The sequence below is a fragment of the Poecilia latipinna genome, unplaced genomic scaffold, assembly GCF_001443285.1.
Source record: "Poecilia latipinna isolate Pla-1442-1.1 unplaced genomic scaffold, P_latipinna-1.0 Scaffold14, whole genome shotgun sequence".
Classification (NCBI taxonomy): Eukaryota; Metazoa; Chordata; class Actinopteri; order Cyprinodontiformes; family Poeciliidae; genus Poecilia; species Poecilia latipinna.
The window spans coordinates 514,102-531,325 of NW_015112630.1; the positions used below are offsets into that span (position 1 = coordinate 514,102).

At 37.4% G+C, this 17,224-nt stretch overlaps 1 protein-coding gene across 2 annotated transcripts; it reads left to right on the plus strand.

Annotated features, from left to right (window-relative positions):
- The first annotated feature begins 278 nt into the window (after window positions 1-278).
- LOC106947205 (uncharacterized) lies at window positions 279-14,681 on the plus strand. Of its 2 annotated transcripts, none has more exons than XM_015032033.1 (10): window positions 279-744; window positions 5,291-5,439; window positions 6,399-6,561; window positions 6,663-6,762; window positions 7,418-7,578; window positions 7,691-7,821; window positions 8,524-8,668; window positions 10,658-10,757; window positions 12,253-12,331; window positions 12,430-14,681. In XM_015032033.1, the coding sequence occupies exons 1-10, from the start codon at window positions 675-677 to the stop codon at window positions 12,511-12,513; spliced, it is 1,182 nt and encodes a 393-aa protein (XP_014887519.1). In that variant the 5' UTR covers window positions 279-674; the 3' UTR covers window positions 12,514-14,681. The 2 variants fall into 2 exon arrangements, with proteins under 2 accessions (XP_014887519.1, XP_014887529.1); XM_015032043.1 differs by having other exon boundaries at window positions 281-744; window positions 12,253-12,322.
- Window positions 14,682-17,224: the final 2,543 nt, after the last annotated feature.

Genomic DNA, 17,224 nt, shown 5'->3' on the forward strand with positions numbered 1-17,224 from the left:
CGTAGTTCTAACCACCCGCTTCGGATGCCTGGAACACAACTGACTCCTAAATAAACTTGGTGCAACATTCTGCTGCTTCAAAAATAAATTCCATAAATGTTGAAATGTGGTTTCATATTCCTGGCCTTTCTCTGCTCTCCTACACGTCATGTGTTTTGTTTTCACATAAATCCATTATCATACAGATTTTCAGCTTAATGATTCACAGACTCATTAAGCGGCTGACGACTTCCTGGAGGAATGGATGGACACTTGTGTTTATGATATCCCACAAATTACACGCATGCGCTTACCCCTCCTCCCAATGTTGTAGTTTCTCCTCCTACAGTCAAGCAGAGTTTTATGGAGCTAACCCGGTGTTGACAGACTATGTAGGGTTCACTGTCATTGATCTCCTCCTCCTCCTACTTCTGTGCTCCTGCTCAGCTTCGCCGCTTCAGACACCTCTGACCCACCGAGACACTGTGCTCATATTTCTGTTCCCATTTGGTTTATCTTCTTCTGCTTTTCTGAAGTGGTCCTCCGGGCACCCTTCCTCTTGTGTGCCTGTCACAGGCACTGATTTGTAATTTGTTTTCTTCTCCCCCGTCTTCCTGTCCCCTCGGAATACGAGAGCTCTTGTGTGAATTTTTGTCGCGCGCAGAACTGTACAACTCAGACGCTCGAGGACAAACATGAGCGCAACGCTGAAATTTGTCACCTTTCTGAGCTTCGCCATCATGGTGGCACCCCACAGCGAAGCAGGTAAAACTTTTAAAATAACTAACCGTTTCCCCTTCCTTCTTTACACATTCTTTTTTCGGGGGAGGAGGAATTAAGTTTGGAGTTTAGCTGAAACCCAACACCTGTTGGTTGCTCTGTCTTGGTTGCTGTTAATTTTATCGCTCATTTCCTTAGCTATTTATTGAAGGGTAATTTAGTGGTGTTTGGTATTTAAATTGCATTTAATGCCATTTACAGCAGAATATAATTACCAGTTCTAGTCATGTGATTAACCTCTGTTTCCGAGTTGCTCTTAAATAACTCTACACTGATGTTTGCTAAGATGTTCTTATTTAACAAGTTACTGAGCTGTTTCCTCAATCCACAAAATCAGTTTTTTTTTGTCATGTTTAGAGAGTGAAATATTTAAATAAATAGTAAGTAGAACTAAAATGGTTATGCCATTAAGTTTTGGGGCTGAATTGAAGCTGTCGCGGTTGTGGAAAGTCGGCCAAAAGGAGGATGTAAAACGATTTATTGTGGTAGAATTTGTAATAGTAGTTTCAGCAGAGCTGTAATAAAAATGAAATGAAAGCATGCTTTAGAGCCTTTACTAATGCTGCGTACCTCGTCCTTCTCTGCGCTGCTTTCGACAGCTGTCATTCCTGAAACGCACAGAAACTGCTTTCAACCATCGGCGAGAGTTCGACTCCTATTCCCAGCGTTTCACTGCTTTTCAAGGAATGACAACCTTATTCGATAACACCTAATTCGGAATCTAAAATGCAACAAATGCCTCATATTTTGTTCATTTTGTCAGGAAAAAAAAAGCACGTATTGATTTATTAACAAAATATTACACTAAAAAAAACAGCTTTTCCTTTTTGTGATCAAAAACAGAGTGGAAATTTTAGTGGTTTAATTTTCTTATAATTTCACTGTGGCATCACTGCCCATGAATCCCTTTTGTGTCACAGTATAATGTGCTAAAAATACAAATGAATCAATTTTATAATCCTGACTATTTGTTTTAAGGTGACATGGTATGTGGGACAACGCTTTTGAGGCGCATAAAACAAACAGCGCCTCCTGCAGTATGCGATGTTTAGAATTAAATGTGAGGAATGTAAAAATCATAAAATATTTTGTTTATCTTTAAAAGTGATTTTCATTATTTTTAACTACAGAAAGAAAATCAAGATACATTTATAGTGCTGCTTATCAATTGTTGTTGTTTTTTAAACAAAACAAAACAAAAAAAAAGCCCTTGCAAATAAATGTAATGTTTTGTATTTTAAAACATCTAACTTTAGTTTGTATTTTTTTGTATTTTCATTCTGGTTGCTAAAAAGAAACTCCCTTATGCAAAAACATTCACCATGTTATGTTGCTTCTGTGTACACACCACAGGTCGTACAGCACAACGTAAATAAACAGGAGGGTATAAAAATAATCACGGTTACATTTTTGATAAGTTTAATGATGAAAAATGTTCTTTTTAAAAGTGATATCTTTATAACATTGTGAGCCACGTGTAAAAAAAAAAAACACACACAAACAAAACAAACCGTTCAGTGTATCAGCCATGCCGTCACGATGTGAAGTTTGTATTTTGCTTGTGTAAGTTAAAGTGTGGGAGATGTCAGAATATGAGAAAAAGTGCCAATTTTTCCATTATTCTTTGCCAGCTATTTTATTATTTTATTATTTTATATAAGAAAAGAAAATATTGTTACATTTAAAAATCTTCTTTTCCTTTTTTTTTTTTTTTTTACCACAAAAAGAAACACCTCCAACTATACGGAGAGGCATTTCCAAAAGCTCAGTCTATTTTTTATTTTACTTAAATATTTTGACTGCTATCAAATTAATGTTTCAATAACTTTTGCTGCTCAGCCCATTTGCTTCTGGTAATGTTTAAAAATCATACTGTTGGGGTATGTGCTTTGATAAAATTTATAAAATTTAATTTGATTCATTTTATTAATAGGGGTAGAAAGTAGCAGTGAGTGGGATTCTTTCATTTTATCTGTGTGATGAACTCGCTTTGAGTGTGTGTGTGTATATATATATATATATAAAATAAACTATTGCCTCCAATAATTTCTAAAGTCGTAAACATCTTGTTTTTTCAATATGCTTTTAAGTTACTTAAATAAGCATTATGGAATCATTTTAATTCATTATGGCCTCTGTTTTCTTCTTCCTCTATTTGCTATTATCTGACAGGAGAAAAAACAGTTTACAGTCTAATCAGAGTCATAAATGCATATTATTGATTTCTAACACAAATCTAAAACCTTCTTGTTGTGGGAAGTGCCGTCTGTAAACATAAGTTTGCTTTACTCTCAAATGAACTTAGTTTCTTTTTATTATTATTTTTTGAAAATGTGACGTTCCAGAGGATACTTGACCTTTTACTTCTTCCATACACATAAATTCAGGCCAAACTATATGGGAATAAGGGACATTTCAGCATAACATGCATCACTGATATTACCTAAGAAGCTACGTGTTGGCATCCGCAGAGAGCCGATGCTAATTATCAGATCTCACCATCTCTCAGTGTAGCTAATAATGTGCTATTCCTTTATTTATCCAATTCGCTGATATTGGTGACCAGAGATCCTCACGGTCTTTAAGTTGTTTATTTGAATATATAAATATTAACACAGGCCTACCTTCACTGTCCAGTTTTCTGGTCCGATGTTTAAAACCTGGACTATTTTTCTTCTTTAAATAGTTTTAACTTTTCTCTTTACAAGTATAGATGTACATGGGAACATTAGGAAGAGTATGCTAATTAGATGACTGGAACACTTTACCTTCACAGAAACAAAACTCACGTCCTGTTAGCTTTGCCAAATCATCCCGGTTCTGAAACTTGACTTTCAGAACTTGATGCAGAGACATCACAGCCCAGCTAAATGCAATCAAGAGCTGGATAATTGCTCAGTTAAAATGAGTAACGCGTCATGTTGAAGCACCAAAATATGCAAATTTAGTTTTTCCACTTTTTCAACAGTCTTACCTTCGGAGCTCAAACTGATCACAGCATCTTTTGCTGTAAAATTTACGGGAATTTTTTGATAATGATTGGCCCTTACAGCACTTGGAGAGTTTGACGCCCCATAGTTATTTATCATAGCTAAAATGTTGCTGAAGGCTTTAATTAAGAAAAAAAAAGAGAAATACCTAAATCTGTAAATATTGCTTTAAAATAAAAAAAATGCATAAAATGATCTAATTGCTTTTATTCAAAACAAATAACAAAATATAATGGGGGGGCGGGGGGCGTTGCAGCCAAAACAAAAATTACCATTAATTACCATTATTACCATTAAAATACATTTATTTTGGTTTGGAATTTAATATAGATTATAGATTTATATTTTTTATTTATACCTGTTCTAATTGTTTTCTGTTGTAGCCAACTGACAAGCATTGCAAAGCAACAAGTTGGGGTGGGGGAGAAAACTTTCTCTTACTTCTCATTAAAATGACTTTAAATCATAGGACTAGTCAGACATTACATTTGATTTTGAGAGAGTAAATTTTGTAAAATCTTGCACCTAATAGCAGTACCAGTCCACACTGTTAGAATAAATTAAATAAACTGAAATGATTTGTAAAATGCTCAGATTATTGCAGAGAGTTGCTGTTTCTTGCTCTTACAAATCTAAATTGACTCAGTGTGTAAGCTTATTAATAACAGAACGTAAATCTGAAATGAATCAACCCCCAGATCAAATTAGGCTTAATTGCAAAATATATAAAGTAGTACCTATTAAAACAGTTCATTTAAGTCAACATAACTCCTACTGCAGGAGGTTTCTCTAAATGTAGCAGCCTGTAGTTGTCTGGACCTGCTGTAGAGGGGCTTCATAACCAGAAACCGGCTTCTGGCAGCATTGCTGAAGAATCCGAGCCGGCTCTCCTGGGCAAAGGCTTCCGGTTCATTAACATTCTTGGGTTCGCAGCTGCAGCTGCCCTTTTATCAACTTTACTGCCCCCTGTGACGGATACTCTGGTTTCTAGAACGTCTCCTGGAAGACTTAGTGGACATTGAGGAGAATTTGGGATCATCGTCCTGGTTGGAGGTCCAGTGATGGCCAAGCTTTAGCTTCCTCTCTTGGTAGTTTTTGGTGATATTTTCATGATGTTCATTGGGATTCATTGGTCTCCAGAACAGTTCTTGGTGCAGTGATGGAGCCATTAGCAGAGCTACTGAGCGTTGCTATTTCTGTAACATAGAAAGTACTCCTGTTTCAGTACTTCTGGGTTTTCTTGTTGTCGTTTTCTGTTTGTTTCTCCACCGTCTTCTCAAACTCCCAGCTGGTTTCTTCCTGCTAAATGGGAGTTGTTTATTTCCAAAGTCCACAACTTAATGCAAGCTACTGTCATACTTGTCTTGCTAACAATGTGGCTTAGCCGCATTAACCAGGCTAAACCAAATCCACTTAACACTTTGATATTTCCTTTCATTCTCAGTGACCAGAGGGTGTTTGAGTCAGATGTATTGGTGCTGTATCTATATGCAGCATCTTTATGCTGCGTGTCTGACTGTCATCTTTCTTCCCTCCTACAGATCACCGTCTTCCTGCCCCCCAAAACTGTACTCCTCACTGGGCGGATAGATTTGTTGTGGAAGTGAAATGGATTTGGCTGAAGCCCAACGATCTGCCAGAGAGCTGTAAAGTTGAATTTGAGATACGATGGACGGATAAGCAGGAGGACGTAAGAATGGCTACATTTGGGGGATGGGGGGTGCTTGGTGTGATTATGATAATGATGACCTACATTCTCTTCACATTCCCCATGTAAAAACAATGTATGCACCGATCCCCTTTTTTCACTTTTGATTCTGATACACATATCTGAGGTTTAGCACCGGCCGTTACTGATCCGATACAGAAAAACAGAGCTGAATTGACTTAGACTTTTAAACCCTTAACATGAAGCCCACAAGCTTATCTGAGTTATACAAGCCATGTTGTATTTATTTCACAAGAACAATACCAGGATTTAGTGTATAAAAAAAGCCTTAACTTCTTACTCCTCCTTGTTTACATAGGTGTAGATAACCCAAGTGTTGACACTGGACAACTAAGCTATAAGTTTGCAGATAGACAGAGGTTGTCTCCCAAGCAAAAATTGTTTGAATAAAAATGTTGAGTATTGTGAAGTTGTGGTTAAAAAGCGAAAGGTGAAAAGATGCCCACATAAAGCCACTATAAGTGTTTAATTGTGGTTAACCAAGCCTGACTTTCATCATCTTTGTTTATGCTGACTCTGGATGTTTCATACTGTATCAAATTCCACCATTTTATATTTAAAAATAGGTTTGTGTGCATAAGATTTTGTACTTTAAATTACCATTAGTAAGTTCAATTAGCTGCCAGGTTTTTTCATGAATAAAAAAGAAAATTCAAAGAATTGTTTGAAATATATGCCATGGCTGAGCAATATATACAATATGAAGTAAACTCGCAAATTGCAATGTAATGTATTTTAAAATCCATTTTTGAACATTTTGAATCAAGTCAGAATTGGACTAGGCATTGTGATTCTCTATGCAGTCAGTTCTTTTTTTCTCTGACTGAAGACATTCTGCTGCTATCTGAACACCTCCAGATTTAACCTGGAATTTGATGGAATAATAACTGGAGCTAATGCTCTCTGTTGCTGTCTTTCAGGTTGCTCGTGTGGAACACACTAATTTCACTTACTACTATTTAAGTAAAGATTTCACCGCCAACATTCTGGAGCTGAGCATTTCCTCCAAACCCTTAAAAGACTGTAACGGCTGGAATGAAAGTGTCCCTGTAAAAGTGAATATTAAGGCACCAAAATTATATGGTGAGGATGAAAAAACTGTCAAGTAATAATAATAATCCACAGTTGAGCTTCACAGGCAGATGTACAGACTGTAACAATACTTTACTGTTTATCCTGTGCAGCTGAGTTGGTGAAGGACTTCAGATGTTTTTACCTGTCCAACGGCTCCAAGTGTTTCTGGACTCCAGTTGATCCATCGAAGGATCTGAAGGTGTACTATAGGTGGGAATCGGTTTTTTTAAACACTCTTAAAAGGTGTAACAACAGAATAAAAAAATGTCCACAGTGCTGGTTAATAATTACTCATGTTCCACTGTGTTGACCCAGAATGTGTTCACAGTAACCTTTGTGAGCACACTGCAAAACCACAAAATCTAACCAAGCATTTTTGGTCTAGATTCTACTACAAATATAACATAATTTGTCTCAGTTCCGATGTTCTAACATGCAAGTAACATTTCAACAACATATAGCAGCTTATGTTAAGTCAGTTATTTCTTAATATTGATTAAAAAAAGTACTAGTTCCACTGGCAAATTATTTCACTTATAACATGGGAAAAATGAATTGCTACATGTAAAATAAGCTGCCAGTAGAACTTGTACATTTTTTAAAATTAATGTTAAGAAACTATTTACTTAAAACAAGCTGACTTGTAAGTTAGTTTTTGTTTTTTTATGTGTACTTCCACTAGAAACTAAGCAAAATATACTCAAGATTTTATTGCTTTTGCAGTGAGGTTTAAAGAGCTGTTTGAAGAGAATGAGTCACCACTCAGTCTCGTTTCACAGACTACGTCTCCCTCTAGTGGCTGAAAGGGAACTTGCATCTTAACCTGCAGGTGTGTGACATCATCTGCACCTTTTTATCATTTCAGGTCCCGTGGAAAAGAGAAGAAAGACATACAGAGTCTGAAGGTGTGTGAGGCTTTCAAGATGGAAGGGAGGAACAGCTGTTCCCTGAAAGTAGAGAAGCGTCGAAATATCTTTGTGCTTGTGGAGAGTGAGACAAGAATGAACACCTTTGAACCTAAGATGGGTTGGTAGTCTTTAGTGACTCACTTCTATGTTTGATTTATTTTTTTGTACTGCATTTTGGCCAATCTGATGAAGGAGTTTTACTATTTATTTATTTATTTATTTATTTTTAGAAATATACGTGCCGAAAATGAGCATCAATGAGACAGAAAAGTATCTCCACCTGACATGGAGAAAACCAGCTGTTGGACCGGACGGTGCGTGGCGATTTTGCGTCTGGTACAAAGAATGTGGAAACAACAAAGTAAGTTTTCATGTCAACATCAAAATATTCAGGAGTTTATGACGCAACGGAGGTTCTGAAGATGTGGGTTGTGGTTCTGTTTTGGGCGGGGGAGTGAAATCATGACAAGAGAGGGCCTTCCTGATATTTGTTTTCAATGTTTTCCACGAGTAAGCCTTACTTTTATTTTGATCTGTTTCAAAATGCTAATACAATAAATTGAAATTTGTGGTTATGATGTGATAAACATGTCAAAGCCCCAGGAATGTAAATATTTTTCATATGCGAAGCTAAAAAACGAAAGATCCATCCTGCAAAGATATGTTGAAACTGCACATCTGATGCAAGCCAGTTTTTTTCTAGGTCTTTAAGCTACTTAAGAAAAAAAATAAAAAAATAATGTTTGTGAACAATCAAGCACTGAGCTACTGAACTACAATACAGTCAAATCGGCATCTCACTACTGAGGAAAGAGTGTAGTTTCACTTCTGTTTCCAATTGAGAAAAGACTTGTTTAATTTCACTGTTTTGGTAAAATGCTCTTCCTATTTCCTCACTAACAAAATTACACAAAAGCTAGTTCACTTTTGACAAGAAAAGACAACAGAAATATGGGACACTTGAGCAGAAATTATTTTTCCTTTGCGACAGTTTGAGAATCATGTTTTTTACACTTTATCTTTTGAGTTATAAAAGTAAGCTAATGATAACCCTTTCTTTCAGCCTCCTCGGTGCTATGAGTTCAGTCAGAATCGAACTGTGAGCATTCCCTACAACAAATGCTGTAGGTACGAGTTTCAGTACAACATCAGCACTAACAAGTTCAACGAGGACGTATCCAGTGACACCAGTGAAGTTATACATCATGGTAAATATCCAGTTTTATTTACATCTTTCTGTTTTAACATAATTTTAGGTTAGACACTGATGATTTGTCACTCTTGATCGTCATATTTTTTTAGCTTTAGCAGAAAGAACGGAGTCTCTTCTCCATTGTCACACACATGTCTGATGAAAGTGCTGCAACATGGTTGCCTGACGTGCATTCCATATCATGAACAGATAATGCAAATTGGAATATGATCAATGTATCGTGTCTTTGAACCATGACATCCTGTGTCATATCTCATAGCACATTTGAAATGAAGATTAGAGCTAAGGACGACTTGAAGCAAAAAAGGCTAAAGTATTAATAATAGTGCTACAGAGATATTTATAAAGTATAATGTTTAACATTTATTGGTCTTTTGATGCTGATACATACATTCTTAAGCAAAAAATATAGAATAAGCTGCTCGTAAATTTAATAGTTTGATTTGATGTATGGTTGCCAGCGTATATAGACTAAAAAGACACTCTGTCGTATATATCTAAAAGGAAGTCAAGAAAGTCACAGAACAAGGTCCCCAAACAGTATAAAACATTTGCAAAAAATTAAATTCCATATCAAAGGGACGTACTGAGGACACGAAACTCTCTGTCTTTGTTGCTGCACTGGTTCAAAGAATGTTGCTAACACAGAGGTTTGGCTTCAGACAGCTAAAACAGATAAGATAATTAGATAAAGTCTCAGTATAAACAATTATCATATATAACAGATAATTGATAGATAAATTATTTCTCAAATGATAACGCAGAGAGCAGTGTAAAATAACATTATACTAATCCTCAACCACAAAACTCTCATAAACGTCTTTTCTTCTGGCACCCCTTTGAATCTTCCCATTTCAATTGCCAGAGGCAGCATACCTGTTCTTACCTGAGCACATAGACACCTTTGTTTTCTTTTCATGTTGAAATTTACAGATATCTCAGTTTGAAACACATTTTTAATTTGAATGTAAGTTCCAAGTTTGGGTTTCATACAGATTATCTTAGCTTGCCAGCTGTAGTTTTGGAGTAGCTGTTTTCAGGATATGTGAGATTGCCTAGAAAAAAAGATTATTCACACTTTTTTTTTTTTTTGGAGTGAGGTTATGTGAATCTATCATTGCTAATTGTCTTTTTGCTTGTGTTAGAAATGTTTCACATCACTGTGAGCTTGGTGAAAAAGTAAACACACCTCTGGAGTGATTGAAACTTGCCAGCTAAAATGGTTGGTACACTTCAGAGCAGCTTGGTAGCTTTCTGCCATTAAGAAGATTTAATTACTTCTTCAACAACCTCATGGTGATGTGATGTTCTTCTACTACATTCTTAAAACGGTTTACAAATAATTTGGATGCATCATTATACTAAAAAAAAAAAAAACAAAATGCTATAATATCAGTAGAGATCATCCTAGAAAATATAGTGCTTATAAAATTCAAGACTCAATAAGACTTAGCTAGCATTTTAAGTAATGTCCCCAACCCACAAAAAAGTTGAGAAACATTGAGATTTTCAGCTGATGTGAAAATTAGCATGTCTGGCCATAATTAAAAACACATTTGGTGAAAAAGGAACTGCATGTCAGCACAAGTACCTCATTCCAACTGAACCGGGACAGCGGTGGAGCATGGCGCAATGACTCCAACCTCATCCTGATTATAATGCTTCAACAAAACATGTTACATAAGCAAATGTACAGAAACTGAAGAAGTACTGTAAAGAAGTGGGACAGAATGCACTTACAGTTCTGTGAAAAACTAAGATTACATTACAGTGTACTCAGGTTTTCTGTTCAATAGAACTAGCAGTCACTACTGGCATGCCACTACTTACTTCCTTACTCCTTTCTGTTTCTGTTCTGTAGTAAGTCCTTGAAGTCTTTTGTATATTTGGAGCAGAGATGAGCTGAAGCCTCTTCAGAGTTTTCAGAGCAAAAGGCTAAAAATTGTATTCAACAACTAAAGAGACTGCTTTCTTTCTCTTCAAGGTACCACAAGCTTTTGCATCAGTTCGGCAAATGTGGTGGCCATCATCATCCCGATCATCGTTTGCTTCTGTGTCATCTTATCCATCTACTGCTTCAAGAAGTACGTGTGTGTGAGGAGAAAAGAGGAGATGGTGTGGGGGGATTAGGGGATAATTACACGTTTAAAAACATGTTTAAAGTGAAAGAATTCAGAGTCTGTGTGTCACAAAAACCAAAAACACATGCGGTGCATTTATAGGAATCACTTGATTCCTAGTGAAGAAGAGAAAAAGGAAACATGAACCAGATAAAGTTGTCGTCGCTGCACATTTCTGGAGAACTGCCAAAATATTAGGCAATGATTACATAGTAACCCACAAAATTCTTTTGACAAATCACAAGAGGGCCAGACATTTTGCATATCCGTCAGGCATATAAATTACATTCTTAATCAACAAAAACAACATGAAACGGGAGACATTTTGAAGTTCAGAGGCAATTTACCAGTGAGCCATATTCATGCCACTTGAAACTTTTTCACTTTTTATCACATTGAAAACACATACCTGACTGTATTTCATTGGGATTTTAAGTGATAAACCAACTCAAATAGTGCAGGGGAAGGAAATATGAGATAATTTTTAAAGCTAAAAACTGAAACTGCATGTCTTTCAGTGACAAAACAGCATGATTAAAACCAAGCAGTCAAGCAGACATGGTGGTGGATAAAGTTGTGGAAAGGCTTGAAACAGGTTTAGGTTATAAACTCAACTAAATCAGCTGAAAATAGAAAGGGTGTGGCACGACTGCAAATCTACCAACACCACGGCCCTCCACACTGTAAACCAACTGAGGTTTACGGTGTGGAACCTCAGTTGGTTAGGGTTAGGGAAAATCTACGGAGAAGATTGGTTTTGCATTCCACAAATATTTGTTTTATCTTTGAAGGGAAGCCCCAACAAGTCTCCTCTACAGTCTGCCACAAGCAATGTAAGGCAAACTGAAAGTATGTAAAAGAATATATTCTATTGGACTACATTTGAACATTTTGGTCTGCATGCAAAATGCTGTTTGTGGAGAAAACTACAACCTTGAAACCACGGTGAAGCAAGATGGTGGTGGGGACAAGGAAGTTGGTGAGAGTGGATGAAGTTAAATACAGTACAGAACCATGTTAAAGGAGAGAATCAGCTTCCAGTGCGATAATTATAAACGCAGAACCAGATCTGCAGCCTTTATGTCGCATAAAAACATGTTAGAATGGAACAGTCCAAGTCTCGTCTGTGACAAGACTTAGAAATGAATGTTCACAGATGGTATTTGGAAAAAAAGAAAGACAAAAGCTTCACTCCAAAGGTATTCAGCACTGGCACGAACATGCCCCAAACGTTTTGCAAAAAGCACATCGAAGTTTGTTGTTTTAGCTCAACCAAATGTCGAAATGTTACTGAGTACATTTGCAAGGAATGTAAACATGCTGTGTAAATGCAGGTCACATGGGTGTGACCTGTGCAGTTGCAAGTATTATTGGAACCTCTCTATTAGGCATGACGAGTCGTAACATGAATCCCTTTTCACTCTTATGTTGTTCTGTTTATTTGCTTCCCTTTTTGCAGGCATGAGAAAATCTTCGGCTGCACCCGACTAGACCCCTCTGTAATAAAGGAGATCTTGAACCTAAAACAGGTAAATAAGGTGATTTTTATATATATGAGAAAAGTGTAAAAATGTGAATGCTTATCTCAGTTTTTCTCAGTTTTCACAAAGGTTTTGACGCTCCTCTCAATTTTCAGATTTCCCAGGAGAACCGGTGTGTGCAGGACCCAAGGGAGCACACAGACACTTGCATTCCACTTGTACCTGAAAAGGAGAAATGATGACCTGTTGTTATTAACAGTCAAATATCTGCCTGGCAGCTGGACTTGAACTCTGGGTGAACCTACAAAAGAAGCTAAACGTTTGGTCAAGAGGCTTGGCCGTGCTGACTCACAGAAACACTGTTTCATCCTCTGGATTTGCTGCGAGGGGGAGCTAACCTGTGCTAACAGCCAGGAGAGAACTGCCACTACTAAATGTCAGTGGAAACCTCTGAACATGGCGCTTCGGCACTATAAATTTTGACCTATAAAATGGGAAGCATGCAGCGTTTTATTGAAATCTCAAAATTACTGCATGAAAAGCAAAAACTGTGGAATATGCCAATTACTTTGGAAGTTCATTGTTGTTCTTTAACAAGTCTCAACGCTGACAGCTAGCAGTCTGATCAAGATTCTTCAGAATCCTTTTTTCAGGTTTCCTGCATTTTGTTGTGTACGCTCACAAGATGAACCCATAATATATTTTTGTAAAAGGTTCTTATACTCGAGTCCTGAGTGGAAGCTACTCTGTGGGCTCTTGAACTCAACGGTTCCGAGTCAGGCCTGATTCTACTTCTGCTTGCGTCGATTGAATGGAGTCTGAAGATGTTCAGCTGACGCGCCACAGGCAGAGCTATGCTCTAACCAATCCTTCTGCGATGGCGGTCTCGTCAACACAGTCTGGTCAACACAGTCTGGACAACTTTCTGATGGTGGAGTGACTGAGGCAGCTTAAACAGGGGGTGATCTTTGCAGCCAAACTGTAGCGTGAAATGGGTTTGCGACGGACAATGTTCTGTTGAGTCTCTTTCTGTCTATGTATTTGTTTACTGCACTGAGTTTATAAGGAGTTATGCTGAAATCCCTTCAGGTGGTACCACCCATAACCTTTAACCCTAATAATTCCATTAGCTGCATCCAGGCCAAACTGTACCATAATCTTTACCTTGTTTTCGCAGATGACTGTAAATTGCCACTTGTACCAACCTTGAACTTCTGTTTACATATTTCCCACAGTTAAAGAACTGTGGATTTATCACCTCATAAAACTAATTTTAGCCAAAGTTTCTTGTATAAAACCTGGGTGGAGAAGGATAATAGAACTTTTTTTCATGCCTGCCTCAAGAGTTGCTACATGGCAAAAATCTTTTTTTCTTTCTTTGTTTTTTTTACTGAGACTGTGCCTAATAAGACTTAAGAAAACAATAGAGATAACTGAAGGATTATGCATTACCACTTTAAGACTAAACTGGAAAGTTTGGTTCTTCAGAAGAAAGAGGAGTGGCTTTAGTCGTTGCCACATTCCTGTCCTCCTGTCATTCCTCTCCATGGCAGTGCAGATGTGTTGCTGATAAAGGGCATCACAGACAGTATAAGGAAATGCAATCTGTGGGAACTAACGTTTAAAAAAGGCTGCCCAGTAGCCGAACGGGGTAATGTACGGAGAGAAAGAAAACTTTGTAAACATGACCTCAACTCAGGAGAAGAAGAGGGCTAGTTGTGGTGTTTCATGGCTTTTGTACTTCATAGGAAATGGGTTTAAATGGCAGGTTAGCAGCTAAGCTAAAGACAGCCAGTGATGACCTGAGTAGTGGGAAGTAAATAAACAATCTTCTGCTTGTACAGGTTTGCTGCTAAGTGGCACAATTCTATGTGCTTGGGCTGAATGGCTGAAGGTAGCTCATGAGTTGGCATTACTTCTGTTTGATGAAATGCCATATAAAAGAGAAGCTCATGGCAACTTTATTTCCTCTTTTTGAACCACTGTAGGCATGTGTCCGGATATTCATTAACCCCCACTAACTCCGACTCCGAGTTAGCCAATTTTCTGGTATGCTTTATATAGAAATAAGGTTTTCATTGTTATAAGCAGTTTATTGTAAATCTTAACTGCAGTTTAAGGATGTATTCCCACACTGTGTAATCAGATTTTGAACTTTCTGAAAGGAGAATAGGGATGAAATACTGTAAATATTTGAGAAAATATTAAACTGATGTAAAGCTTTGTTCAATTTATCAAATGTTGTTGTTGCTGCTTTGTTACTTTAACCTTGAGTGCACAGAAATCCATGTCTCACCACCGTCTGCTAGGACTCTTTGTTTCCTGAAATGAATTGGCCTACTCTCTTTATGGGTTGTAGTATCTCTGTTGGTCTGGGTTAGACTAACAGAAAAAGTAAATGGATGGGAAAAAATGCAAATGTTTGTTTTTGTTGGTGGATTTACATACATCTTACAATCCTGCAGCAGATGGTACCATTTCAAGTTTTCTTTGTGTTGCTTTTTTAGTTCAGTGCTCCTTGTTTTAGCTTTAGCTCTCTAAATATATCTGTAATTAATAAGTCAAATAGTATTATTGTTAGAATTCAGATAAAACGGAACAACAAACGCTACAAATGATCCGATATTGCCATGGCAACAAAGTAGACCTGTTGTGGACCCACAATTTTTGCTATGCACATGTTGGAGTGACACATTTTGTCATTTTGGGTTTTATTACAAATAATTGTTTTAGTTAATAAGCTTTTAAACTGTAAATAATAGCTTGAAGCTGTTTCACAAATCTTTACATTCAAGATAAGATGTCGGATAAGGTCAAACAATATCAGACTCTGGTGTGGATGTCTTTAAAATAATATCTATGTTTAAAATGGTAAATTGTTTTATATACATATACGAGAGAAAAGTTCACTGACCTGAACTCTGCTTTAGTTTAGTGAGGTTTTATACTGAGGGACAATCACTACTACAGCTGTGGAAGAATGCAAACCGGCAGACTGACGGGAGGTGAATAACACAAAGGATGTTGAACTACAAACAAACTAGAAACCAAGGGGCCAAGACTAACGGTTATTGAAGAGAAATAAATCGAAGAGAAATAAATCCAAACACACAAAGAAAAGAACACAAGACTAACCTAAGAAACTAAAGACAAAGGACTAGCATAGCTACCTTTCAAACAATAATAAAGATCCAAACTAAATACAAAAATACCTACAGAACTTAAATAAATCACAACAGAAACACCTAATAATCGGAACACACTGAGCTCTAATTAGCTGAGCCACAGTAACAAAAATACACATTAGACCAAAAACCATATAATAATTTGGAACTGTATTGAACTGTCAATATTTGCTTCCAAAATTTGTAGTTGACTTTTTTATGTTTAACCTCAGTTAAGGCTGAGGTGAAGAATTAGGGTGAAAATATGATTAGTTGCTGTGTTTCTTCTAATTATGTGCTCCAAATTACTAGATTTTACCAGATACTGTCAGCCCTCAACTACCCGTACAATTTGCCTACTGACTGCAGAGAGGGGTAATATCAACTTCAGAATACAAATAACTTCTACAGTTCTGTTCAACAACTTCAGTTCTGCATTTAAAAACATTTAAAACGACACTGACTCATCAAAAAACTAGAGTATATTGAAAGTACAGAATGCTACCCTTCTCATCATTCACTGGATATACAATATCCTCTGCAACAGGCTACAGGCTGTGAAAATACAGACATCATCAGCGATTTTCCACAACACCCGAGAACGCCATGGTTGCGCCCTCAGTCCTCTCCTGTAAACAAACGACTGCCATACTACAAATATGGAGCCGCAGTAGGACAACTCACAGACAATAGTTTCATTGCAGCTCACTCACATGAAGATTTTGCACTGGGGTGTTCTGGGGTTCTTATAACTATCTCCAACTCAACATTGACAAAACAAAAGAACTGGCTGTACACACGTTAAACTTACTTCTTGGACTCAACGACATTACCATTCATGGTCAACCAGTCTGGACCATCCTCTGAACTGGTTCTTCACTCCCACATCACTGATATCCAACCCTAGACTAGAATTCTGGCTCAAGCAGACCTGTTAGTATGTCTTTACGAAACCCACCAATCCTCCACTGATTCTCTGTGTTAATTACACCAGTTTGAGCTTGTTACCTGTACAAAAGATTCCTGTCCAACCAATCAGTCAGACAGACTCAAACTTCTCTACCATTGGCAAGACTAACAGGCTGTCCAAGGACACCAGGGACAAATTATAGACCTGCACATGACTGGGACAGGCTACAGGACAAACAGTTTTGTGAGACAGCAACAACGATCCAATTATTAGAAAATGGAAGGAATTCAAGAAGACAATCAGTCTCTCTTAGACTGGGGCTCATATCTTGAATTATGATGATTATGAGACATGTGAGGGATAGGCCCAGAACTACAGAGGAGGACCTGGTCAATGACCTAAAGAGAGGTGGGACCATAGTCTGAAAGATTACTATAGTAACATACTACACCATTATCGATTAAAATACCGTAGTACTCAAGCCAGTGCATGCCCAGGCCCTTTTGAAGTTTGCCATTGACCAAATGGATAATCCAGAGGAGGCATGGAAGAAGGTCATATGGATAGACGAGACCAAAGTAGAACTTTTTGGTATAAACTCAACTGGCTGTGTTTGAAGGAAGTAGAACGAGTACAATCCCAAGAACACCATCATCCCTACCACGAAGCATGGAAACATCATGCTTCGGGGATGCTTTTTGGCAAAGGGGACAGGATCACTGTATAGGACGGAGAGGACCATTTGTCTCTAGATTTTGGGCAACAACCTATATCCCTCAGTTGGAGAATAGAAGATGGGTCATGTGGTTTCATCTTCCAGCATAACATTGACCTGAAACACATAGCCAGAGCAACTAAGGAGTGATAACAAGCATT